General features: G+C 40.0%; 1 protein-coding gene across 1 annotated transcript in view; it reads right to left on the bottom strand.

Annotated features, from left to right (window-relative positions):
* The window catches only part of dipk1c (divergent protein kinase domain 1C), a 157,497-nt gene extending 147,274 nt beyond the window's left edge, over positions 1–10,223 (bottom strand). Inside the window, exon 1 of the mRNA XM_039790761.1 lies at positions 8,958–10,223. Within this exon, the coding sequence (XP_039646695.1) occupies positions 8,958–9,170 (213 nt within the window). The 5' untranslated portion in view covers positions 9,171–10,223. The remainder of the gene's footprint in view (positions 1–8,957) is intronic.
* Between the last annotated feature and the right edge of the window lie 1,056 nt (positions 10,224–11,279).

The following is an 11,279-nucleotide window of genomic DNA, read 5'->3' as shown; positions in this document are numbered from 1 at the left end:
ACCCTTATCCTAACCTTAACCATCACAACTAAATGCCTAACCTTAACCCTTACCCTAACCTTAACCATCACAACTAAATGCCTAACCTTAACCCTTACCCTAACCTTAACCATCACAACTAAATGCCTAACCTTAACCCTTACCCTCACCCTAATCATAACCTAATTCTAACCCTAATCCTAAAATCAAGTCTTAACCCTCAAACAGCCCTTTAAACTTGTGGGGTCCAGCATTTTGGCCCCACAAAGCTGTCCGGACCCCACAAGTATACTGGACTCCCGGTTTTTGGCCCCCACGAATACAGTTAAACAAGAACATACACACACACACACACACACACACACACACACACACACACACACACACACACACACACACACACACACACACACACACACACACACACAGGATGCAGTAACTGCTGTGATTACAGGTTGGCTGATCACATCCAACATGATGCCAGATGTTAGGAACATTCGGGGTCGGCGCCAAACGTTGGGAACATTCTGGGGCGGAGCCAGATGTTGGGAACATTTGGGGGCGGAGCCAGACGTTGGGAACATTCTGGGGCGGAGCCAGACGTTGGGAACATTTGGGGGCTCAGCCACAAACTTGGGGGGCATGCTCCATTTACAGCAGCCATATGAAGTATTTACCGAGCCGTTTGGGAACAACATGAGAGTTAGATAGTAACACTAACTCTCCATCTTTCTAAACTGATTTGGAGAACGCTGCAGGGGCAGAATGGGCGGGGGGGCGGCTTCTGAAGCTCACAAGCACAGGTAAGATTTCAACATTTTTCTTGTTTTCTTCAACGTTTTTGGCATTAATTGAACTTTTCCGACTTCTTTTCACAGATGTTTTTATCCCTTTTTCCGACATTGTTGCCGCTTCTTCAACGTTTGTGTCACTTTTTTCAAAGTCAGCATTATCAGGGGTGGAGCTTCTGGGGATCCAGCCCCGAATGTTTTTCTCCAAAGCCAAAAATACCACCTAAAAAGTGTAACAAAAAAACAACCAAAAAACCCACAAAAACATTAAAAAGTGACAAAAATGCCTAAAAAAAAAAGCATCAAATGTCAGAAAAAGCATCTCGTTTGTCTCCGTCAACATGTTGCAGCCGCTCTCATCCTCAGCTTTTGTTGTGATTTGATTTCAGAACGATAAAGACAGTTGGACAACGATTAGCTACGAAACAGGATGGAAATGAGCGACAAAAACATCGACAAATGTAGAAAAAAGCATTGAACGTGTCTAAAAAGCATCCAAAAGTGATAAAAACGTCGAAAACAAAACATGAGAGTTAGATAGTAACACCATATTCTTTTCTTACGCCTTTTTTTCCGATGCTTTCGATTAATTTGGACGTTTCCGACCTTTTTTACGCAGCTTTTGGCGCTTTTTTTCTGCATTTCTTTTGCTTTGCTTTCGTTGCTTCTTTTTTAAAACAATTTTTTATTAACTTTTATTGTGAGTTTGTTAATGTTCTTTGAAACTTTGGTCATCTTTTTTTTTCACGGCATTTGAAGTTTTTTGGGGGGCGTTTCTTGGCACTTTTTCTGACATTTTTGTAGTTTTTTTTTAACTCTAGATTCAGGGTTGTTGAGCACCCGCTCTACTGTTGATTCCTTTTTTAACATTTAGCATTTTACATGTAAAGACATGTTTTCATCTGTCTCTGCGTCCCATGTCAACATGTCAACACATGATTATCACCACCATGGAAATGCAAACACTGAGCTAAACTTTCCTCTCCACCCCTCCTTGGCGTATACGTACCAAAAGAGGCTTTAAGAGCTGAGAGAGAGTTTCAACACACTCGCTTTTTAATCTGCAGACTGAAAGGTTTGAGAAAGGAGGGATGAACCCACAGGAAGCAAAGAAAGAAGCAGAGGATAGACTGACTTTTGTTTAGGAAACTGCAACACCTGAAGCGCTTTAGACAAGCCTGAACCACGGTCGCTTGGTGAGCTTTGGGTTCCTCGTCGGTCAGCGAACGCAGCGCTAAAGCTTCTGAGTCAGGCCTCCTGCACACTGGCTGCGTGGCGTGAGCGTGTCAGCTGCGTGGCGTTTCCGTTTTTATTTCAGCTCCCGTGTTAACAGGTTAGAGCGTGCACGCTGCCTACGTGACACGCTTGTCTCAGGCGCATGCGTGCTAGAAATAGAACCAACGCCTATTTTTCATGCGTTTCCAGGCAAAATAGAATAGGAAAAGATGTTTATATGTCATTTAGACACAAATACATATTAATAAATGACATTTTGATATTTGAAAGTCTCTAGGTTTGACATAAATGCAGATATAAATGTAATTTCTAAAAATAATAATTAGTTATATATATATATATATATATATATATATATATATATATATATATATATATATATATATATATATATATATATATATAGCAGGTTAAAGAGTAGGGACACACCTTCTCATTCAATGTGTTTTTTTTTTTTTTCATGACTATTTACATTGTAGATTCTCACTGAAGGCATCAAAACTATGAATGAACACATATGGAATTATGTACTTAACTAAAGTGTGAAATAACTGAGAAACATAAAAACTGTTTATATTTTAGATTCTTCAAAATAGCCACCCTTTGCTTTTTTATTAATAAGGGAAAAACTTCCACTAATGAACCCTGACAAAGCACACCTGTGAAGTGAAAACCATTTCAGGTGACTACCTCATGAAGCTCATTGAGAGAACACCAAGGGTTTGCAGAGTTATCAAAAAAAGCAAAGGGTGACTACTTTGAAGAATCTAAAATATAAGACATGTTTTCAGTTATTTCACACTTTTTTGTTAAGTACATAATTCCATATGTGTTCATTCATAGTTTTGATGCCTTCAGTGAGAATCTACAATGTAAATAGTCATGAAAATAAAGAAACACATTGAATGAGAAGGTGTGTCCAAACTTTTGGCATGTACTGTATATATATATATATATATATATATATATATATATATATATTGGAGCCTATTTTGCCGTCAATAATGCCGATGTTGTCTTTGCTGTAATCAGATCAGTACTGTTGAACTCCTTTTTAAATTGTATTTCAATTGGATTCTGATAAAACAATAACATGGACTTTATTATCTCAGGAAAGGGAATTGAAATATAAAAATATATATATATCGAAATATGTGCAAACAAATGTACAAACACATAAATATTGCCAAAATAAAGTTATTTGAAGAACACGCTATTATTTCATTTTATCAAATGGGAAACATACATGTGTACAGACAAGGCTAGCAGCAGCAGCGCCACGCTCAGGCCACGCCACGCAGGCAGTGTGCAGGAGGCCTTACCCATTAGTCAGTGAACGCAGCGCTAACTCTCCATCTTTTTAGACTGATTTGCAGAACGCTGGACTGTGCTGCAGGGGCGGAATGGTGGGGGAGGTGGTTTCTGGGCTGACAAATACAGGTAAGATTTAAACATTTTTGTTGTTTTTGTTGAAGTTTTTGGCGTTACTTTAAAAAATGTTGGCATTTTTTTCAATTTTTCTGACTTTTTTATCGCTTTTTCCGACATTATTGGCACTTTTCCAACGTTTGTGTCACTTTTTTCGAAGTCAGCATTATCAGGGGTGGAGCTTCTGGGGATCCAGCCCCGAATATTTTCTCCAAAGCCAAAAAATACGCCTAAAAAGTGTTTTTTTTAAAAAGCGACAAAAACATAAAAAAAATGACAACAATGCCTCAAAAAACTGTCAAATCTCGGGAAAAAAGCATCCGAAGTGGCAAAATAGCATCAATAACTTCTAAACAAACTGACTAGCACTGCTTGCTCTTGAGGGAATTACTGTAATTGCTGGAATTGTTGGGGCTTTGTAAATTATAGAGTGTGGTCTAGACCTACTCTATCTGTAAAGTGTCTCGAGATAACTCTTGTTATGATTTGATACTATAAATAAAATTGAATTGAATTGAAACTACCAGATACCATAACAAAAGCAACAACTATGCATCTGTCAGGCGTAATGTCTCAGGAGCCAAACGAGCTTCTGGAAACCCCAAACAGCTTGTTTGTCTCCATCAACAAGTTGCAGCCTCAACTTTTGTTGTGATTTGATTTCAGAACGATAAAGACAGTTGGACAACGATTAGATACGAAACAGGATGGAAAGAACCAACAAAAACATCGACAAATGTAGAAAACAAGCATCCTAAAGTGATAAAAATGTCGTTATCAAAACGTCAAAAAAGACTACAAAAATGTCAAAAGGCGGCAAACGTCGGGGGGGAAAAAGGACCACTAATAAGTACCATTATACATGCTGCGTTCCAGGCATCCTGTAACTCGTGTTTTCACGACCTTCTACCCTGGAACGACCAGTAACTTACTATCTGTGAACTGGTACCAGATTGTTGTACTCCCAGTTACAGTTTTTGACGTCACACACACACACATAAACAACAATGGCGCCCCCTGTTGATGCTGTACAGACGCCAGTGATTAACGGTGAGAAATAGAAATAAATAGACATAAATAGGCAACGTAAAGTAATTCCGCACATTGTAATCAAAACAATACACATACAATTGTGTACTACTACAGGTTATGTTTATTAAATGAAGCCCAAAATATGTCGCAGACTAGAAATGACCAGTATCAGCTAGCACTAGCTAATGTCAACGTTAGGTAGCCGCTAGCTACTGCAAATGTTAGGTAGCCACTAGCTACTGCAAATGTTAGGTAGCCGCTAGCTACTGCAAATGTTAGGTAGCCGCTAGCTACTGCAAATGTTAGGTAGCCTAACCCCTTAACGCCGACTGTCGCTAATTTGCATCAAACCCCTTCCATTCTGACTGCAGGCGCGATAGCGTGTGTATTCCCCCCAATGCCGGTTTGTTTACATTCGATACATACCTAGGAACCTTTTGCACGCACTGGTTTTTCGTAGGACCGGTTGGAGTGGGAACTACATCCAGTTCACGGAAGCGAAATTAACCCTAACCCCTAACCCTAACCCTAAAAAGACTACTGTCAATGTTAGGGAGTATGAGAGTGTTTTCTTTCTTGCTGTTGTCAAGATTAATTTATTTGTCAATTACTTGAAAATGTGTTTTATTAATTTTACCATTTTGTAAAGAATTTTACCATGAATGCCTGTTGTCGCTAATTTGCATCATACCTAAATTTGTATCTATTCTATATGCTATAGACAAATTAACAATCTCAACTTAATTTAGCATCAGCTTGGAGCCAGGAACACACATAATAAAGTTCTTATATAATTGTGAATAAATTCAGGCATCAAGGGGCTAACCTGAACCCTGCCAACGGCACAATGTTTAGCTAGCCAGCTTTGACGGTGTGCCAAATTTCATTATTTTTATCATAGACGCACAAATCTGCTGTACATAAACGTAACTAACCCGACTTTCACTCAATCACAGTTTACCTGGATGATGGGGTTTGTCGTTACTTTGCTACCAAGTCATGAGTTGTGACTTGAAGTCGTAACTTAGGGCTAAAAATTGTGTCTGGAACGCAGCATATGTGTCATGTTTTCCCAAAGTGAGGTACCGACTTTCAAGCATTATCAAATATCTTGATATCAACAAAAACGGGATGTAAATAAGCGATTGACATTGAAAGTGTCAGAAAAAACTGTCAAATGTGTCTAAAAATGTGATAAAAAGGCATGAACAAAACATCCAAAAAAGGCATGGACAAAACGGCACAAAAAATAGGGGAAAATGTCAGAAATAAAAACGTCAAAAGTGGCAAAACAAGCAACACTGCACATACCGTTACGTATCATGTTTTCCCTAAGTTTACAGATTTTCAGACATTATCAAAAGTCTCCGTTTCGGGAGCCAAACAAGCTTCTTGTTTGTCTGCGCCAACATGTTACTGGAGCCCAACTTTTCAAACAACGTGATGGATGGAGCTGCGTTCAGTTCAGCAAACTGTTCAGCGCTGCTTGTTGACTTTGGATCTCTGTGTTTATTTGGGATTTCATCAGTTTCCTCTTCGGATCGCTGAGAGGTTTAATATATGAGAGTTAGATGGTTGGGGCCGGCTCTGCAACAGAGGCAGAGAGAAGAAAAGGAGGACGGGGAGAAAAAAAACAGAGTCTTGTTATCAGCGTTTACCCACAATGCAACAGCAGATGCTGCAGTAGATAAAGACAGCAGAGCCATTAGGAGAGATTGACCTCCGGCCGTTTATCTTGCGGCCCGTTTACTGTAAACGACTGACAGACGCACTCGCCGATTGTCCTCCAGAAACCAGAAAGAAAGTCTTTTACCGTCCTGCTGTCCTCGTGTCCAATGTGACAATCAGACATTTGGGTTTCTTTCAAGCAGATTGCTCAAAAATGACACAGATGGTTCCATAGAAACGCTCTTCGAGTATAATGTTTTGTTGCAAATGTTCCTATTGTATTTATTTTGTCCTTTTTATTGTAACTTTAAATGGACTGCGGATGGAAATTAGCCCTTGGGCTACAATCTGGCACTTTTGTACGTGTACTGTTGTACATGTTCATCAAATGTGCAGTCCTGAAATAAAAAAAATAAAATAATTAATGATAAGATTAATTAATTAATTAATTAATTGATTAATTAATGTTGGGTGTTTTATTCAATTTTATAGCATTTGAAGGGAAAAAATTAAGTTGTTTTAAAAACGCTATCCTGACTAAAGTTTGACACACATATACCAATCTGTGTTCAACATATGTTCCTCTAATTTTAACTATTAGTCAAAATTATTCATAATTTCAGCTTTTTTTTTTTATTGAAAAAAATAGGTTATAGTTTAATATAAATGAGGTTTATTGGTCATGATTTCCAAAAAGTGGAGTGTGGGAAAAAGGGACTAAAAAAGGGATGATTTCCGTGATTTTTATCCGGGAGGACAACACAAGGGTTAAAGACACAAGAGACGAGCGGGAGAAAACACAGACGAGAAGACTTGTGCTGACTTTATATTTATATCTGGTTGACACGGATTTAATAGAAGTTGAAGATAAGATTAAAATGTTTAAAAAGCGACAAGAAAGTTGGAAAAAGGGAAAGAAATGACTTTAAGAAAGGTGACTAAAGGCAGTATTGGAAAATGGCTGAAACGTTAAAGATTTGACAGAAATGGGGCGCCTGGGTAGCTCACCTGGTAGAGCGCTCGCCCATATACTGAGGCTCAGTCCTCAACGCAGCGACCGTATGTTCAACTCCAACCTGCGGCCTTTTGCTGCATGTCATTCCCTTCTCTCTCTTCTTTCATGTCTAAGCTGTTAAATAAATAAATTCCAGTTCCTAGCAACTTAGTTGCATGGCATTGAAGTATTTAATCTTAAATCTGGTTATTTCACATTCATGCGGACATTTTTCCAAATCATCCATCCAGTTTTTAGATTAAATTCCTTCCCTATCTTCAGGCAAGAAAAATCAGCTCGCAGAGACTTTAAACCGGCTGCAGCTTTTCAGAGAAAAGTCTTATTTAGTTTGGGATGCATTCAAGGAAACTTTGATGTCAGATAACTGCTTTGCAAGTGTTGATGTTGAAAAACCCAAATCCATGAACAGAACAGAAAGCTGCAAATTATCTTTAAATTAAATTAAATTAAACACAAGACAACCTGTGGAGATATTTGTGGAAGATATGATGAGAAATTAATTGTTAAAAGTATGTAAAAAGCCTAAGAGATGATTCTAACATATTGGTTGGTTTTGCTTTTCATGTTAATAGTTACCAGGGAACCCTTTTCTCCACGCAGTGCATGAAGTAAGTGAACAGAGAGTGAAAGCGAACAGATTCCCTGTGAGTGGGCTAAGGGAAACTTACTAACACAAATCCTTTCAACCTCGAAATGAAAAGAGCAGCAGAGAATATTTACTCCAATAATCCAGCTTCAGTCGGCAACAATCCAACAATTCAGCCCGGCAACAAGCTGATGTGTAAAGACATGGTTGTTACCTCGACATGCATGCCCACACACACACACACACACACACACACACACACACACACACACACACACACACACACACACACACACACACACACACACACACACACACACACACGCACACACACACACACACACACACACACACACACACACACACACACACACACACACACACGCACACACGCACAGAGACACACACGCACAGAGACACACACACACACACATTCACAGAGACATACACACACACGCACACACACGCACAGAGACGCACACGCACAGAGACACACACACACGCACATAGACATAAACGCACACGCACAGAGACATACACACACACACACACGCACATAGACATACACACACAAACACGCACAGAGACATACACACAAACACGCACAGAGACATACACACACACACACACACACACGCACAGAGACATACACACACACACACACACACACACACACACACAGGCATAGAGACATACATACATACACACACACACACACACACAGACATATACACACACACACGCACAGAGACATACACACACACACACACACACACACGCACAGAGACATATATACACACACACACACAGACATACATACACACACACACACACACGCACAGAGACATATACACACACACACACACGTATCTGAGTTTTCTCTCGCACATAACTATCGTGCATACACACGCTTCCACCAAAACAAGTTCCTTCCAGAGGCTATTTAGCAGAGGCACCGCGGCTCCGAGCTTAGCCCCGCCCAAAGACAATTGTGATTGGTTTAAAGAAATGCCCATTAACCAGAGCACGTTTTTCTCCCATGCAGGAATGCTGTGTGGACTAGCCAGACCTTCCTCCGCAGCGCTGTGGAGGAGGGTCTGGCAAAGCGAGACTGATGTTGTGTATTGTCCCAAACCCATGCGAATGAGACCCTGTGTCTCAATGAGATCATCTGTGTACATAAAGGTTAAAATAAAATAAATGACATGCGTGCCTGACTCACCAGTCTCTGCAGGATCCTCTTGCTCTTGTCATCTGTGCAGTAGTCTGACAGGATGCTCCTGTGGACCAGAACCAGGCCGTTTAGGAACAGCCAAGAGCCAAACCAGAGCAGAGCGAAGACCAGCGTCCCCCGACGGGACCACAGCCTGAGCCCGAGCCACCGGAGGAGGCACAGCCCACCGCCTCCGCCCGACACCAGTCCCCCAGGGAGCATGTCTGCACAAAAGTGTCCGAAGTCTTCTGAATAGCTGCTGAATAGTTTGCAAAAAAAAAAGTGCTCCGAACTAAAGATGGACGCTGCAGAAGATCTCCAGATTCTGAAGAGGTTTTTGCAAAAAGAAAACAAATCTGTGGCTTCAATTTGTTTGAAAATGAAAAAAAGCTCCTAAAAAAGGTTGTTGCACAGAAAGGAGCTTAAATACTCCTAACTTCATATTAAATAAGTTTATGATTGATTTAAAAACTTATTTTCAACATTAATATATGCTAATTATCAGAAATTGGTAACATAATTAATCATGTCGTCAGCATATTGTGCTACTCCAGTTAGGAATTCCACATTTCCACTGTGCCTTCAATCTCCCATGATGCTTTGCAGTCAAGTTAAAGTGGAACGGCTGTAATCCAAAGACAAATAAGTTGTGTTTAAAGATGAAAAGTACCTACGTCATCGAGGCCTGTTTCTCTGTTTCTGCTCGACTTGGAAAATGTCAAAAGGAACCGGACAACCGACGTGTTCCCGAAACACAGGAAAATCCCAAATAGTTCAGGAAAAAAAACAACTCAAAACTCAGCAGAAGAAAAGAGAAGTCTGTAATCATCCAATCAGAGCAAGACGTTCCAGCCGACTGGTCCGACTTGCAGCTTTGCTCTGCAGCTTCTCCGCAAGAAATATTTGGACATTTAGTTTGTTCATGCTGAAATTTCATCTCTTCATGGTTTGTTTTTCCCCACAGCGAGTTGAGCAACAGGATGTAACTTGCCGTCGCACCGTGTGATGTGTGAGTCCGGGCCCGACACACACACACACTCAAATACACAACCAGCTGCACTAGGGCTGCACAATATGTCGTTTTGTTATCGCCATTGCAATATCAACTGCCGCAATAAATCACTTTGCGAAAGGCTGCGACACATCGCCAAGGAAAAGTCTGAGATTTATCGTGTTAGTTGAAAATTTTTCAATTTTCAATTCAATTTTATTTATAGTATCAAATCATAACAAAAGTTATCTCGAGACACTTTACAGATAGAGTAGGTCTAGACCACACTCTGTAATTTCCAAAACCCCAACAATTACAGTAATTCCATCAAGAGCAAGCATTAGCAGTGGCTATCGCGAAAACTGCTCTTTAAAATGTAACTGTCATTCTTTTTTCAGTGCTGCCTTTTATATTCATATTCAATTCATGATTTCCTTTCATTTTTTAAACCCAACGAGCAGTTTGTTGTATTCGGCAGAATACTGAAAGCAGTAGAAACTGAGAACACTGTAGATCCGTTTAATCAAGTGATATCGTTATCGCGATATTCAACAACGTTATCGCATATTTTCCTCCTATTGTTCAGCCCTAAGCTGCACACACACACACACACACACGAGCGTGCATGCAACTTCACACACAGACACACATTTACACACTCTCTCTCATGCACATAAACTCACTCTCTCTACAGCGTGCACCACTGCGGGCTTCCCTGCGACAGCATCTGTGGTTTCTTAGAAGAAAAATGTCCCTGAATTAATTTACAGGGAACAAACTTCAAAACATCTAACCGAAGAAAGACTCGGTATTGGAGAGAGAGAGAGAGAGAGAGAGAGAGAAAGAGGAAAAACATCCAAAAAGTATGAAAAAAAATATCCTTTAGAAGCTCTGCGATGCCGGAAAATGGCCTTGATATTGGAGAAGAGTTCCTTAATGAGCGCCGAAAGAGAAAAATAGATGCTGGAAATGTCCCCTTGATGTCAGAAAATAGAGCCGTGCTTTGTTGGTGTCAAGAGGTTGTTTTTTTTTTGCCCCTCTGATCTCTGGACGTCGATGTTCTGACAGCGAGAGATCTGTGACGAGACAAAAAGATCAAACTGATGTCAACGCTTTAGATCAACTTCTTAGCCTTTAGCTCTTTAAAAAATAAACCATGAAAAACTCTCATTAATGAAATGATTCCCCCCCCCCTCGAAAGAAGAACGGCAATTAGCATCCAGAGGAACTTTTTGCGTATCAAAAGTTTTTCCTTTTATCAACTTGACGAACTGTGAAGAATAAGCTTTTAACTCGAGCTGCGCAAATTGTGAATCATTTTTTTTTACATCTTTGAAAGT

Source organism: Perca fluviatilis, chromosome 22, assembly GCF_010015445.1.
Source record: "Perca fluviatilis chromosome 22, GENO_Pfluv_1.0, whole genome shotgun sequence".
NCBI classification, from domain to species: Eukaryota; Metazoa; Chordata; class Actinopteri; order Perciformes; family Percidae; genus Perca; species Perca fluviatilis.
This window is presented reverse-complemented; position numbering and strand designations above follow the sequence as displayed.